Genomic DNA, 17,414 nt, shown 5'->3' with positions numbered 1-17,414 from the left:
ATGAAAAGCAAATGCTATAAAAATGTGAACTGTAGTGGTAGACTATAAAAAAGTACATTATAAAAGAAGTGCAATAGGTATCCAGGGCAGGAAAAGGACAAAGAATGATGGAGGAATTAAGGACTGTCTAGAAGTAGCATGACACCAAATATATCAAGGTACATCACGTTCATTATGTTGTAATTTTTATCCTTTGCGTATCTCATTTCATTAGACAAATCTTTCTTTGAACCTGACAGAAAATAATCAGTGTATCTGTAACCTCCAAGGAATAGTATTTCTCCTACCTTTGCAGCCCATCATAAGTTACAGTCTCAATGTAATCAAAGCGGCTGTCAACCCAGTAAAGTCTCTTTGATACAATATCAAGAGTTATTCCAGCAGGCCAGCCTAGTTTTGTTTTTATCAAATCCTGACGGTTTGTGCCATCCATGAAGGCCCTTTCCACTTTAGGATCACCATATAGACTATCCCAGTCTGAGAAAAACAAATAACTGTAAAGGAAAAAAAGTAAACAAAGAAGTCCCATGTTTCCTTGAGATTTTACAAAAGACACAACATTTTACATGGAATTTAAAATCAGCACCCTTTTAGGACACAGCTTGCTTCTCAGCTAGCACACTATGAAAATACACTTTATACCTCCTGCCCAAGAAGTAATTTGCCTTTTCTTTTACAGAATGAATCTAGAAAGAAACATGCTTTCTCCCAAACGACATCAGCAATACTGTTTCCTTAGTAAAATACAAATGACGGCGTGCTGCCAGAAATAAACCAGTGACAAATAGAAGCATCAAGAGAACAGCACCCATCACTACAAGCTGCATGAAATTCCTCTTCCTATTCTCTGAGGATCCAAGTTTTCACGGCTCACACACATTTTTGAAGCCTGTTGGGTTGAGGTACACAAGCTTCCCCGGCATCACTTCGCCACTTTATTTCAGACAGTAGGAGGTCTGTGAATGGTATCACAACAGAAATCCTCCAGGGTAACTTCTGCTCTTCTGCAGGGCAATTCCACAGATCCCCTGTTTTCAGAGCTGCTCTTGCACATACAACTCTAGCCATAAAACAGATTTCACACGTTGGGAATAAAAGCAGTGCACAGCCCTCCCGTAACAATTCAATGTGTAGAATAGATCAGAATAGGATGTAAATGTTTAAAACATTTTACACCTGATTCTAAAACAACCACTCTAGCTACTTCTTAGTCCTCCTCCTCTTGCCTGGGTATAAAGGAATTTCTGACATCTTTTACCATTACTCAACACATATCACTTACCCAACAGTGGGATCAAGCGCTATTCCTCTAGGATTTCCGAGATTTTCGGCAATAAGAGTCACACGGTTTGTTCCATCCAAGTTAACCATATCGATTCTGTTGACACTGGTCTCGACCACGTATAGTTTATTGTTAACCCAATCCACTGCTAGATTTTCTGGTGTGTCAACTGAAATATTTAAAACTTCTTGGAAATCAGAGCCATCAATATTAATAGAAAAAACCTGAAAACAACAAAACATTGTCAGTACCCACATGATATTTTGCTAATCACAAGACACATGGCACTTGTCCTTTATCATCACATTGAACACAGAACCACAATCAGCCACTAGACACAACCAAGTCACCCACTAAGCTATTCCTTAGCTTAAGGTTTCTTGCAAAAATTTGGAAAACAATGCCAAAACTCCAGGAAGCTTGCCTTCAACTAGCATTTCCTCAAAATGGACAATGTAATGGACTAAAATAGCCTTGTGCTTTAGCAAACACAACAAATTTCTGGATTAAAGAAAAACAGATGAGGAAAGTATATCTTGCTTTCCTGGAATCTAGCGAAACCCCGTATTTTCATTAACTGAAACCAAACCAACGTGCTTTAGCAAAGCTCTCATCAGTGACCAGAAAAAAGAGGGGGAGCTCTTACTGCACCAAGCACTCAAGGGAAATTGCAAAGCAAAGAAAGGGAAAGCTCTCTCTCCTGACAGAAAGAAGGCTCAACATTGGTTCTGGTTTCCTTTATTTAAGGCTGGATTATATGAATAAGCTAGGAATCACTATCCCTTTTTTAGAACAACAGTGTGAGATTTGGAATGTATTTAAATGAAAATACAGATTACCACAAGTAAATATATGCAAGAAAAATATGAGCTGAAATAGTTGTATCATTTTAAATATTCTTCAGCTCCAGGTAACAATAATCAAGCAAACCATTTAACTGTCTATTCTGTTCTTTGGAAACCTTGTTGATAGAAGCGCTTATGGGCATGAGGTTATCAGGCAGTACACAAAATGAGATAAAGATGACATAGAACACAACCCACAATTTTCTGGTTTAGTTTACATCTTAATCTCTCTCAAAGAAAAAAAAAAAAAGACCACCAAAACAAATCCTTTATTTCAAGACATCAGGAGGAAACACACATCACATAAGGAAATTTCCTATGTCATTTTCATCTGGGTGTTCTAGCTAGGACTTGATTAGATTAATAAATCCTAATTAATTAATTAGCATTTAACTATAGTGGGGCAGACAAAAAGGCAGTCCTGGCCATCTGGTGTGTGCAGTGAAAAAAATCCATATTATCTTTTGTTGATACTTTTTACAGAGATAGCATAAATCTCCTGTCTCATGAAAGTTCAGGTTTGACCCTGACTTAATTCAACGCTTGTCAATGCAACTGCAATAATGGGAACTCACTGCAGCAAAAATAATGCCAGAATTCTGAACAAGTCAAAAATTGTGCATACCAATCCTATCCTACTTGACAGCCATGCAGTTTGCTGTCCAACAGAACCAACATGGCACTGTACTAGAAACTATAGTGACACCAAACAGGTCCATAGGTGGTGTCAGCAGGCAGGAAGCCCTGGATTCTCCTGCCTTCTGCATGACAGTCAACATGGGGATGAAGATTGTGGAGTTTCAGCATTTGACCTAGGACATTTTTTGTTTCAGTGTTATGCACTGAGAAAAAGAACAGGAGTGAAGTCCAAATTTCACAAGGGTCACCAGACTCTTTTTTTTAATTACTCTGTTTTACTTTATCTTGAAGCTACAATGTTTCCTCTTTAAAAAAAAAAAAAAAAAGTAACAAAATATTGGCTTGTTACACAAAATACTGTCAATATTTGTTATCCAAGCTCAATTACAGTGCCATTTGAAGTATACGAAGAAATGTGATTTTTATCATCTTGGAAGGCATCCAGCTTTTACATTTTAAATGATCGTGTTTCAAAAAATTACCAAGAAAAATTTGTTCAGTTTCGAAAGAATGTCTACTATTTCTCTTAATTAGTTTTTTGGACTCCATCTCAAGTAAAATTAAAAGTTGCTCAAGACATTCTCATATAATAGGATTCTTTGTTTAATATGTCGCATGTAATAGTATAGCTTGAAAAATGCAGTCATTAACATAAAACATTTCAAGGAGCTTTTTTGTTAGAAAACAAAAATACAGCCAGCTTCTGGTCTCAAAAATGAAGGGCTATCAACACATTTTGCCTCTTCCAGTTCTCCACTTCCACATACACAAAAATATATTCTTCCTGAAATTTCTACTCACCTTATCTTGCACTGTATCAGTCCAAAAGATTCTGTGCAAGTAAAAGTGAAAGTCCACTCCAACTGCAACCCCACGATTCTGTGACTGCACCAAAGTACGAAAACTTCTTCCATGAAGATCTCCAATCAGCAAATCACGGCCATTGGAAAAGATAAGTGATGCAACACCAGCTGAAAGCAGGGGCGACATATAAATATATGACTACACTGCAGGCAAGCTATTTTGCAAAGGGGCATTGAAATATATAAACACTCGTTCATACACACTGGACAGAAAAGTTTATATAGATGCTCAGATTACAATCTGTATAAATGTTTCCATGTGAGTACTAACCTGCATGGATTTGCCTTTGGTTTCTAGTCCTGGAGCAAACCAGGCAGGAATATCTATTTAAAGCTTTATCAGGTAAAACTTTTACAAAACCTCTCTGCATCTAAACTCCAAAAGACTGTTTCTACTCTTCTGTTTCCTTGCTTTTGCTCCCTTAATCAAAGCATAAACTTTCTCAAGATTTTTCTGTTCCATGAGATTCAGATATTCCTTGATTCTAGCAGGCAGGCCATGTTTCTTATCTTTTTTATGTACTGCTCTATCCTATCTACTTTCTTCATTCTGTCATTGCACCAGAAAATCTATGCTGTGTCTTACAACAGAAGAGAGATTCCAGCAACTCTTTGAAGGAAAACTCACCTTCAAAGTAGACACCTGTTGAAAGGCTTGGTGTAAGTCTGACAAGAATATATTTAAGTCCAAATCCTATTCACCCTACACATAAAACCTGAACCAATTAAAGCAAAAATGAATCCATGGAAACTGATTTTGAGCAGGTATGAAATTCCCCCATTAATAAGACAGAAAACCAACACTTTACAAACAACTCACTGGCCCAAAAGTCATACTAATTTGAATGGAAAGCTTCTTAGGAAAGATAAAGAATTTTTCTGGAAACAGAACAATGTTCCCCAGTTCTGGCATATGCATGTCGTACTACAATCAAGCATAATTCATCCCCTCCATAAATTCCCTATTTCTTGAGGACATACTTAGAAAATTGCGAGATGAAACTGCTCTGCAGACATGGCTGAAGAAAGAAGGAAGAGGGAGGGAACTGGGCAGTTCCTGCTTTTCTAAGAAGCAAGCCTGCTAATCAGCTGTGCCAGCCAGGGACTCCCAATCCCACTGAGCCCCTGCAGGCAGGAACTCCTGTCTCACACAAAAGCCTGTTGGGCTATTACATCTCCACAAAGAAGGGCTTCCCATGGCCAGCTTTCCGAGCAGAGCGGGAGGTGAACAACCAGGAGCAGCTGGCTACCATTGATGGGGAACCACACTCTGAGAGGCAAGCATTCCTGCAGAGTTCAGACTCAGGGATGCTGGAAGCCAGGAGCATGGTTTCACTCACAGGCAAGTGTTTGAGCTCACCATTCATCAAACCCATCTTCTTGCATGGCACAGTCCCTCTAGAAAAAGTGAGGTTTCCTGATTTCTTGATCCCTCTGAGTTCCACAGAGAGCAGGTGAGGGAACTGCCTCCAACAAGAGCACGATTTTGTCTATTAAGAAGGGCTCTGGTAATGACCTCCCAATTCTACGGAGGACATTGTTTTGAGGAGAAGCAGCCCTGATGAGGCAGTCAGCTCCACCAGCCTGCAGGTGCCAGTAGGTACGGAGTCTCTTGTGATGTTCGCTGTTGTTCTGAATGCTGTCCTGATCTTAAGTCCTTATGGCCAGAGTTAAGTTAAAATCAAACACAGTTGTACGGCATAGCCGTGCAAACCGACCTGTCTTGTCCAGCTCTATCTATCAGTCCAACAACAGGAAGAGACTTGCACTGCTGCACACTCACCTGAAGTGTTGGCCCGACAATGTCGGTGATGCTCTAGGAAATAACCTTCCACACAGTGGCACTGGTGATGTCCCACACGATCTTCACACAGCTGGTCACAGACACCCCACATTTTGCAGTCATCAAAATCTGTCAAGTGAATAAGGCGTATTTATAAACAATGCTTTGTATAAAAGGGATGCCATTATATTTGGGAAGCTGCAAGTTTGTCCTGTCTCCTTCCTCTGCATCTGTTTGCAAAACTGTGGCATGGGAAAATAGGTTTTGTATGTTTTTCCACAAACATTTCCATTTTCTATTTCTGGATAACAACTGATGTTTGCTGCCCAGGGACCTATCTGTGCCCTTCCTTCACCGCCCCCCACCAGAAAAAAAAAAAAAAAAAAAAAAAGCCACAACGCCTCACACCTGTCAGGGGAAGAGGAAAAAAATCATTGGAAGCGATGTCATTGTCTATTTTCCACAATACAGAATATGTCTACGTGGTATTCTTCCTGCAACCAATCTGTACACTTCGCAAAAGCACACTCACGGCTGAATTTAAGCCCACTTTGAAGGAGAACCCTAGTGCAGTGCTCAAGCTAATAAGTCCTGCTAAGAGGCAGTGTTTATCCGCTCAGACTTGGTACTGTGCTAACAGGTGTCTGATTTCCAATGAAAGCTGGCTGTGCACCAGAACCAGCCAGCAAAAAGTACAAAGAAGTTCACTTTGGCATGCAAAATACCATATAGGTAGGGTCTGCAGCTAGGGTGACCCAGCAAGTTCTCACCGATGTGCTGTACAAGCAATTTCTAGGGTTGCTGCAGAATCTTTTACTTCTAAAATTGTGAAATATTTAACAATTTATATTTAACAATTTAAGACATAACAAAGGCAAGGAATTTTTAAATTCTGATTTTCTAAAAAAAACCCCACTGTCTGATGTTTCATTCTATCTGTGGTTATTTAAAGCCCAGATTTCTGACACTACCTAACTCATGGTTTTGACATTGAAAGTCTGACTTCCTTCACCTGAAAACCTGAGTAGAATCAGTACATTACACTGCTGGAAACTGGTAATTCTACTGTTAAGCCAAAAAAGGAGAAAATGAGAACTCAAATATTCTTCCTACTGTAACTTCTGGTTTCAAACATTTATTAAAACATAAGTGAAAATGAAATATTTCCTAGGTAGTACATTTTGGTACCGAAAAAATGTTGTTCTCAGTAGCCTTCCAGCTTCCATATGTCTTAGAAAACTTCAGTATATAGTGAGCCAGAAGCAAACCAGAAGAGAAGATAAATTGAAAAGACTATGTTTTCAAACAGTAATACACTTTGCTAACATGATAGTTTCATTCTTCTGGTCTTAAACCAATAATGCTGATTTAAACTTGGATCTGGAAATACACACTACTGACTGTGAGCCATTCCCCCATGACGAGTTTGCTCCCACTACAAATATCTGGCTAGATCTCAGCAAACCAAGATACAGTGACTTGGATTTATGAGCCAGAAAGAGACAGCTAGGTTTACAAGGCAGTCAAAGAACAACAGAAGACACTGAGACTGCACCAGGTTTGCGAATGTGTCCTTCACATATTTCCCACATAAGTGAAAGAACAGAGTAAACTTTGTGCCTGAAGTCAGTGCATTGATTCCTCCTCTCTACTTAGAGCAACCATGCTGTTGCTAGGCCTCCCAGTATTCTTGAAAATACAAAAACCTCATCAGACACTGAACACCTGGGCTACTACTAACAGCACAAACACCATAGCTTGGGTTGAAAACCCATAACAGACATTTATCCAGTTTCTTTTATCAGGCAGTGCAAAACTTTATGATTCTGAAGTTACTCTATTTCCAGTTAGCAAGAAAAATAATTTGTACTACCAAGGGTTTGTGCTCCAAGTTACAGCAGTTACAGAATAGAAATGAAACAACAAAATACCTTGCCTATCATTACGTTCTTGCAAATATTCATCATTTTAATGTAAATAATGTATGCACTGAACTGTCACAGGAGATACAGCCATTTCATAGAGTAAATACAAAGCACCCTTTTCATTTGGAAGTACGATGCTCTACTGCCTTCACATGCAGCCACTTTCAAAGAGTACAAAACACTTCAATATCATTAAGTGTTTTTCCAGGCATATAACACCACACATCCCTGGAGCAGAAACAAACTCTACCCATCCAACCATCAAAAAACCTGTAAAAAACCGTGATAATAAAACAGCCATCTAAGAGTAGATCTTCTTAAACATAACCATATTCTATGTCTTTAATGGTCTTATTAAAAGAGATATTTATGATATCTCTCTGGTTTGTTTCTGTGTCACCCTGCTGCAATGGTACTACTTAGATTTTTATTCTTTTTCTGACTTGCGAGATTTTCTATTTGCCAGTATATTCACCCATCTGGAACTTACCTTTCTGGAATCCAGACTTTCCCAATAAGCTATGAGAAGGTACTAGACATCTGCAGTCACTCCACTTACCAACGCAAGTACGGCTGTCATTGCTACTGACTGTATATCCTGCAGGGCAATAGCACATCCCTCCTGATGGAGAAGAATGGCAGCGATACTGGCAACTCAGAGCAGCACAGTGTGATGTGTCTAAAAAGGAAATAAAATAGTTCAGAAATACAATTACGTGTATCACCAGTAGAAAAGATTTTTGCCTTACTAATAGTTACAAAGCTATAGTCTTTTCTATGATGAGTCTGCAATTTCAGGAACAGCTTATTAAAACAGATCTGCACAACAAATTACATCTAAAGTTCCACAAAATCACATATGCTTAAATACATGGGGGCAAGGAAATGGAAGACAGAAGATTAGCTACTCTTTATAATAGGTTTTCAGAATGGAGTTAAAGGATAAGCATCAATCGTATGAAACATCACTGGTAAGTGCCATGTAAAAAGCTGCACAGAGGAAGCCATCTGCAATGCCCCATACCTTTCACTGGTTCCACAAGACCTACTTGTGAACAACACATCCTTGAGCTCCATCTATTGGCACATAACCTCATAATTATTCTTTTATGAGGAAACATCCCTACTACATTATATTAAGAAGAATATGTATATTACTCCAATATATTAGAATATATTGGTTGGGTTGTGTCCATGGAGAAACTCTTTCTTCTCTGTTTCTTCTTTTTAGTTTCATCACTTCTCCCTTTCCTTGTACAATAAACAATTCAGTGATAGGTGACCAAATTATTATTGTAAAGCACTTGCTGACTTTCACCTCCTTACTTTTCTCCAGTTTCTTCCGGTAAATGCCTTGCTTCCCAGCCCACAGCTGATATTACTTCTAAACCGCTCAGCAAAGCAAGAGATGCTTTTTTTTACAATAAGGTTTGCTTTACTATTATTTTTTCTGCCCACCCATCCAAAAGGCATGATTTTATTAATAGGAATTTTCCTCTTCCTATAGATTAAAAATGTAAAATACTCTGGTCCTGATTCTCAGAGGGAATCAATGTTCACAAGAGTGAAATTAACAGGAACTATGCACGCTCACTGCCTCCAACAGAGAAAACCCAGTATACCACTAACCAGAGAAAGTGAAAAGGTATTTTTGAAAACCCTAAGTGACTTCGCCAAGGCTCAGGATACACTAATTCCATTCTGTGTTCTGATCAGTACACAACATTCAGTCTTACTTATTAAAGAAGAAAATCGCAGATATTTAAACAAAAGAGGCACACAGCACACCTTGCCCTGCTTTCTTGAGCCCAATTTAGGGTACGGAGAGTGAGTTAAAAATCCTTATTTGTGAATCTTCATGTACAGATTTACAAAACGAATGGTTTATTAGCAGCATATATGTCTCTTTCAGACCATCCAGTCAAAACAGTGCCAACAAAAACAGTGAGCTTCTGAAAGTTCAGTGTTGTTTAGGAGACAACAGGTGAATGTAAAAAGATATCAATGCTGATGCTTCTGCTATTCTGTGTGTGCTTTTGATCCTAATACATACTGCAATGTCTGCCCGCCGTGATGTTCGTTTCATCTTCTCCCGCAGGGCAGTCGGCAGCCCCGTCACACACCTTCCCGATGGGAATGCAGTGCCCGGAGCCAGGGCAGGCCCACTCTCCCGGGTAGCATTCATGGCGACCACTTTCTGTAGGAAAGAAAAACAAGGATAATTGAGGAGTATGTTTCAAATGATACTTAGAATTTCTTCCCCAGCAGCTTCCCAAAGCATCTTTGTCTTTCATTACTCAGTTTCTGGTTCTTAGTCTTTCCCAGCTGTGTGCAAGAAAGAACCATCAAATCTACTTCCTTGTTATGCTTTATTTTACCTTCAAAGTACAATGAAAACAATACTCATGCAGACACGTAAATCCTTCTAGTTTTCTGTGTTGTAGAACCATTTAACTTAAGACTAACTGGTGCACCAGAAATGGAATGAGAGTTTTGTGGTTTCAAAACATGCAAAGTCTGTCTGGATAGACAGAATAATGTTCATTGTAGGGAAGGCCGATGAAAAAGAAAAAAGTGCACTTTCATTCATTAAAATTTCTGTTTCTCGCATGATAAATCTTGGCAGGAACTGGGTTATTTTCATTTTTAACCAATTGATTTTGGTTATTAGGAGCCTCATGTCTCTTAATAGATGACCTGAAAAAATCTCCACAGGGGAAAAAAAAAAAAAAAAAAAAAGGAAGAGAAGACAAAAAAGAAAAAACAATGACGCTATATGCTAAACTTAGTTTGCATCATACTCATTATCACAGTAATAACTCTCATACGCACCCCAATAAAAAAATTATTGTATAAGACAAAAAAAAGAGATGAAATTCTAAGGTTTTCACAGAATTAAAATAGATTCAGAACATCTTCATTGGAAAAAAATCATAGAAATAGCTTAGGGACGTCATCATTAGAAGTTAGCATTAGTATGTACCGCATCCTCTTTCATCTTCATTATCTTCACAATCATCATCTCCATCACATATCCAGCTCTGATGAATGCAACGACCACTTGGGCAAGTGAAGAAGTTTCCTCTGCAGGTTGCGTAAGCTAAGGAAAGAAACATGAGAAAATTAAACTACTGTAAGTGACAAAAAGGTTAGAAATAGTTATATTGTCTCAAAGATGAATAATCATTTATAATTTCTCCTGAAAAATGGAGCCAGTTCTATATCTTGTATACATTGTAAACACTGATGGTTTGCTCTGGTTTTAGGTATGAACTTTATTTTAGAATACTCTGGTTCTTTACATAAATGAAGAGAAGTATAAATTTATCAATTAGTAGTGCAACTAGATGCAGAGCACCTTATTAACAGGGTTCCTGAACATGGACATGACAAGGAGATAATAATCAAGACATCATAAGGTAAAATATTTGTACACCTTGTACTCAGAGAAACAGAGTAAAAAAGTCAATTAACATTTATGTCATAGCCCTCCATGGTTGGGAAGGATTCTCTGCTAAGAGGTCAAAAACATCTGTGGGTCCTACAAAGGACAGGCACTGCCAAAGACATAAAAGAGAAATATTCAGGGGGTGTGTATAATCACACTATTGTGAGGTCCTTGGTAGGACATAGCAACTAAATGGCAACATGTGGACTTCCTACAATGCAGAATATAAAACTAACTTAGATCCTATAATCGGTGGGAGACCTTTTTAAATACATAGATCATACGACTGATAATTTGACAACCATGATTCTGGCTGGAGATGCAATACTTTGGAATACCCTGATTGTGAAGAAAAGAACAAGCAAGAAATTTCCTTATGTGAACATCTGAAGGACAACCTTCTGTACAGTTATCTCTCTGTTAAGTTGTACATTGTAGTCACTGGGAATAACTCCCCTCTATCGGAAAATAAGAATGTGAAAGAGACAAACACATTTGAACAAAAACAAATAGCATGCTGTAGGTAACTGAGATTTCAGAGTGAATGAATTACCTTTGGGTCATACTGAAATAAGAAAACGGGAACAACATGAAGAAGTGAAACTATACGGGTTAGGAAGCAAACTGTCACTGAATCTAGCAAATTCATATAGTAACCACGCACCCAGGCACTTAGCAGCGAAGACCACCTGAAAAAAGTCTATCAGAGTAGAACTGCAATTTTCACCGTTCCATACAAAAAAGTCCTTGCAGAACAGCGGCCAGCTTTTGATGGCCGTACAGCCAAGCAATCTGCTTCCTGCCACCTGCTTGAACCAGTTCTTAATAAAACAATTAAAGAAAGTAGGAAAAAAAAATCATACTGCAAGAGTTTTCATCACTTCCATCTCCACAGTCATCATCATGGTCACAGATAAAGGCTCGTGGGATGCATTCTCCATTAGCACACTGAAACTGCGTACTGGTACATCCATGTGCTGAAAGAGATTTTAGCACAGAAAAACATACAGAAAATCTGTCAGGAAACTACAGTCTTTAACTTTAAAAGAAGGTCTATAAAGCATATTTGTTTGGGATCACTCTGCATGTGGAACTTACTGCAATTAGCTTCATCAGAAGAATCTCTGCAATCAACTTTGCCATCACATCGCTGGCTTGCATTAAAACATGCTCCATTTGCACATGATAACTGTTCACATCTTGGATAGTCTACAATAAGAAATCCTTCAGTATTAGCATGAATGTTAGACTATAGTGTATTATGAGTCATATATACCTAGTGTCAACAGAATATCTTGATTTATAGAAAAACAAAAAAGGAATACAAAACTTCCCACACTACTACTGGCAAACAATCCATTTATCCAGTATACCATCTCCTCCAACAGATATTTAAGAACAACCTCCTGACAGATGCTACAAAACCTCACAAGAAACAAGGGGAAAATCATATGCCCTCCTGCACTCCAAAAAGATAAAAAACAACGCAACACGAAAGGAGATCAAGCAGTGAACATTTATTTTTATTTACTTGCACCTCAGTTTTATACTTTATTGATCTTAATCAAAGTGCTTAGGTAGAAAAGCAGTTCCTGAAATTTACAGTTCCTAGGTCCTCTTAGAATGTCATGAGTTCTCACACTCAGAAACTTCAGGTTTTCATGTGGTTTTTTTCTAATTAAGCCAAAGACATTAAACTGCCAAGTCTATCATCAACTTTAGGACCTTTGGTTTTTATCACTTATTTTCCCATTCCCAAAACAAAAAAGATTCTGCAGAATGAATGATTTTCCTGTTTCTGGCTGTTGTACTTATGTAGATGGCCTACAGGTCAACACAAGGGATTATTTCAAACAACTTAAAACCAATTCTGAAAATACTTATGCATACAGACAGTGAGTTCAGTGGAACTATCCAACAAATCAAGCATGTGTACGTGCTGGAGTTGAGTAGGAGAACACAAGCTTAGTTTAGCTCATTGCCACGTAGACAGAAGTTACTTATTTCAAGAAAATGGCAAGTATGAAAGCAAACAATTGCCATTTTTAGAAGTGAGATTATTAAACCTTTGCCTCTATACAAAAATACAGGCAGATAAATGACCTCAAGGATCAGAATAACCAGATTTCATTTTGTACCTTTTAGATTTTCGGTTTTAATTCTTATCCCATTTTACTTCCATCCAAGTTAATAAAGCAGAGAGCAGGCTTTCACTTAGGCACACTTTTCATTCATACTCTTGGAATTCAAAACATGGATTATAAAATCACTCAAGCACAACTCAGAAAAGCTGCAATTTTTCCAGGCAGTGCCAAACTGTTTTGCTCACTTCTACTGTTCTATATATCATTACATTCCCACTAAACTTCAATCACCTACGAAATAGGTTTACGTTATTTTCTTTCTTTCACCTTGCTTTTAATTGTGAAGAGCCTCCAACATGAACATTGTTTCACTTATCTTTTCCTCTCAAGAATCTTTGGCTAATTGCAGAAAACTGAAAATAAGAGATCTTTTCCCAGTGATTACAGTTCCTAGAAGATAATACAAGCTTTGTGAAAATGGGGAAATCCAGATATGTCCATTCCAGCGCTCAGGAAGAAAGGGAGCTCTTCTTTCTCTCCCCTTCCTCTCAGGCATCTCTTTTTCTTAGCCAAAATACTTCTCCACAATCTCCCTTCCCTGCAGTATGCCAGCATTTCAGTTGCAAAATATAAATAACTGGCAAATGACAGATGAGGCACCTTGCTCTTTTTAACCCACAAACTTTTGGGGCAACAGTTGCAAACACATTTAAATGGCATGTTTCAATATACACACATGGAAAATGCTTGAAATCCACGTCACAGGAATTGCTAAACCTACATTGTTTTGCCCTCTGTCTAACACTTTTGTTCTGCAAGCTGGAAGCAAACCCACACAAAAACAGTAACAGGAAACAGTTGCACTTGGTATTTTATAGAGCAGACACTGATTTCTGTCACAGAGTCAGGAAACGTAAATTATGTAACTCTAACTCCTGTTACAAGAAACAAAGTCTGTGGCTGCCTTCCTCACCTTGCTCTAGTTTTGTTTCCACCCTGTCCCAAACTTCTTTGGTGGAAATATTTCCTTCAGCCTGAACTTTTCCCTTGCCCTGTAACTGTTACATGTAACTTGTCCAATATCAAGGACATTAGCCTCTGACCATGGCCCTTTCTTTCCTGCTTGGAGTACATCCCTTATGATCTCTTCAGTTCTTGATCTTTGCTCGCTTTCAACCTCATCTCTGCAAATTCATCCACCTGGCTGCTCACTTCCAGACCACAGCAGCTATTTAGTGTAGCAAACGAGAGGCAAGAATTAACAGGTTAGGCAGCCAACCCATGGCAGCAACTCAACACCCAAATCAGAATCAAAAATCCTGATTTTCTGGGCCTCCATTCAGCCCCTCAGCCTCAAACGACACATCTTTAAATTCTTCCCCTTTCCCCGCCGTGGCCTCAGAGCAGTGCTCGGCCACCAGAGCTGTGATCAGGAAGATTATTCTGTCAGTCACAGCAAAGCAACATAGACATAGCTGGGATTTTCACTTTTCAACTACGAAGCTGAGGCAGGAGAGAATTCTACCTTTAATTGAAAGAGATAAAGTACATAACACAGAAAAATGACACCAGTATTGGCTGCTTACTCCAAAAAAGTATTTGTTACCCCAAATAATATACCATTTCATTCTACATTTCTAAAGTTTTAAAATGAAAGTATTTCATAGCTACTGACTATTAAGAAAGCTGGAAAAACAACCTGATATATCTATATGTTTAAAGAATTTTTTTAAACCCACCATTTTATGAAATTATAACAGCTTCAATGCACTAATTACATGACCTGTAGCTGAAACATTGTTCTGATGTTTATCTTAGCCTCTACTTGGGTAGTTTTCCCTTGCTGTTAATCCCATTAGCAGTAAAATGGACTAAGGCTTTGAATTCCTTTGTTCTATTTTTCTACATGTTTAATTGCTGAGTTACTTCATATCGGTGACATTTTGTATTTGACTAGTTTCTTAGATAATGTAACTTATTCAGCAACACAATTTTACCCTCTTTACAATCTAAATCTGCTTCCAGACAGATCAGTGAGTGCAAGGCATAAGTAAACAGACATGATAAGTTTGCATTTTGTTATGCTCCATGAAATAACAGTATCAATTCTATATAGTTTTTTTCTTTCATTGCTCATAAATGTTTCATTTTTTATTTATGAAATCCTTTAATATAAACTAAGTAAGGGAAAAATAATTACAAAGGAAAAGGCCCAAATAGTTATTAATATACTCCTCTTATATTTGTTTATATCAGTTAATGTGGAAAAGGAAATGGATGGAACAGTGAGAAAAATCAATATTCAAAGCAAATATTAGAATCTGCTTTAAAACATTAAAATATAGCACTTATACTAATCCATACTGTATAGTTAATCAGAAAAATCACCAAATTATTAATTTTATGTTATGGCTTCTGTTTAAAGTTCCAGGCCTTGCAAAGACAGAGAGTCAATAAAATTAACCAGTCTTTCTGGAAGGGTCTTGTCATTACATTCTTCTTAAATGTCTTGTCTTCAGCACCATCGCATTTCTGTAAACTAGTCCAACACTCCTACTTTCAACTTTCTAAGTCACAGTTTTTCATCTGTCTTAGAGAGACTGTCAACACATATTGTAATAAAGCAGAGTGGAGGCTGTTGAATGACGTGAGGCAGTCCTGCTGCCCGGGGCTACACGTGCTACTGGCTGCCACAGCAGGGACCGGTTTCCCACATGGCAGCAGAGCGCTACTGCTAAGGTATCTAGAGGCCCCTTTCCAAACTGCCTCTTCCTTTACTTAGTGAAGAATATTAAATATGAAATAAAATGGGCACTTCAATTTTCAAACATCACAGCATCTTCTAGTCTGAAGAAAGAACTGTGAGTATTGTCTTTAGGACTCCACTCCCCGTCTGCTGCAGATTTCATGCATTATAACGATCACACCATTTCATCTACCTGTGCATCTGCATTTTGTTGGCACACTATAAACAGCTTATCTGAATACAATATGACCCAGTGCCACTTCATCTCCACAGGCAACTGCAATCTAGAATACAAATGCTTTTAAAAGGGTCAAAGTCCCTCAAATAAATGTTTTGGGGTCAAATTCTGCTTTTCTGTACAGGTAATAGTTACCACTGATTTTATAAGGAGTATGCAAAAAAAAAAAGAAAAAAATTGGCAAAGTTAGCTCTGAGTCTCCCAAGGCTTTAAGCCATTTAAACATGGTTGCTTTTTTCCAATGCAATATTAACTTTCAGACCATCACAAGTAAGAAGCCCTGATCCTATGGCAGCAATCTGCATTTGAGTGCTGCAATAATGGGATCTGCATCAGAACATCAGCTCTAATACACCGAAGAATCTGAAACGAAATTCTCGTAACAAGCAGCATATTGTGGTCATCCCGTCTGTCAACGAGCCCTTTAATCTTACAAATTTATTAAAATGCCACAGAGAGATGAGATGAAACCAGATCTAGTTCTAAGAGTTAAGACTCACGGCAGACTCTTTCATCTGTTCCATCAGTGCAGTCCTTCACGCGATCACACCAGTACACACTCGGGATACACTGTCCATTGGAACATGTGAACTGCTGACTTGAGCATGTCCTTCCCGCTGCAAGAAACAGGCACTCAATCAGTCTTTTCCATCAATCAAGATTTCTTATGCAGAAAAATATTTTCCCTCTTCTTCCTTCTTAACTACTCCACCCTTCTCACAAATATTAGCAGAAGACTTTCACCCCCTGTACCTTTGTGTACTCAGGGAGATTAAAGAACACTTGACAAGCACATGGCAGATAACACAGCTCTAAGAGACTCGCTCTTCTACATTGAAGGGTTGACCTCCACATGAAAAATCACCTCCCTATAATGGTTCTGCCTAAAAGACTGAACTAAAACTACTGTTTCAAAGTTTTCTCTATTATTTTCTTTACCAGGTCAAAATCTGCCAGTAAATGTAAGTTATGGGGTCAACTAGAATGCCACAATATAAAAAACCAGCAGCGTTAGAAGTAAGGTGCGGTTTCTAATATAGCCAGGGCCTCAAGAATCAGGAATATTTTACATTCATAACTAATAAAGGATTGAGAATGAGTACATCTCTTCTCATGACAGCTGTGTCAGTGAAAAGCAACCACATAAAACTCTGCAATTCCACTTTGATTCCACTACAGCTAAATTACGCTCACTGTTCTTCTTAGGCAAATTAATTGAATCTGTGAAGATATAGCTGAAAGGCAAAATTACTGCTAATTTTTCCTCCCTTCTGTCACCTGCATGTTTGTTTCTTTCAAACCCATGCTATATTGCAACAACATCCCAGTCTATACACTGGCATCTGGTCTGCTGCTTTACAGGGCCTCTTTATTCCTTCTTCTGTCACCAGTATTCCCAAAGTAAGATCAGCTCCTGGGATACTGGTGTTGTGAGGTAAAACAAGAGCAAGACAGTAAACCAAATTTGTTTTAATTCTGCATGTGTGACTTCCAGAGCTGTTCACCATTTTTCTCAGGAAATATTTTTAACCTTTCATGAAGGAAAAGCTCCTCCAGGATT

The 17,414-nt window shown here is 38.3% G+C and overlaps 1 protein-coding gene across 1 annotated transcript in view; it reads right to left on the bottom strand.

Annotated features, from left to right (window-relative positions):
• The window catches only part of LRP2 (LDL receptor related protein 2), a 118,996-nt gene that overhangs the window by 79,323 nt on the left and 22,259 nt on the right, over positions 1-17,414 (bottom strand). Inside the window, exons 4-13 of the mRNA XM_065638288.1 lie at positions 16,354-16,470; positions 11,884-11,994; positions 11,649-11,762; positions 10,321-10,437; positions 9,391-9,534; positions 7,897-8,016; positions 5,413-5,541; positions 3,568-3,737; positions 1,283-1,506; positions 288-494 (exon numbers count right to left, since the gene is read on the bottom strand). Of these exons, the coding sequence (XP_065494360.1) occupies positions 288-494; positions 1,283-1,506; positions 3,568-3,737; positions 5,413-5,541; positions 7,897-8,016; positions 9,391-9,534; positions 10,321-10,437; positions 11,649-11,762; positions 11,884-11,994; positions 16,354-16,470 (1,453 nt within the window). The remainder of the gene's footprint in view (positions 1-287; positions 495-1,282; positions 1,507-3,567; positions 3,738-5,412; positions 5,542-7,896; positions 8,017-9,390; positions 9,535-10,320; positions 10,438-11,648; positions 11,763-11,883; positions 11,995-16,353; positions 16,471-17,414) is intronic.

This window comes from Caloenas nicobarica, chromosome 6, assembly GCF_036013445.1.
Source record: "Caloenas nicobarica isolate bCalNic1 chromosome 6, bCalNic1.hap1, whole genome shotgun sequence".
In the NCBI taxonomy this organism is placed as follows: Eukaryota; Metazoa; Chordata; class Aves; order Columbiformes; family Columbidae; genus Caloenas; species Caloenas nicobarica.
This window is presented reverse-complemented; position numbering and strand designations above follow the sequence as displayed.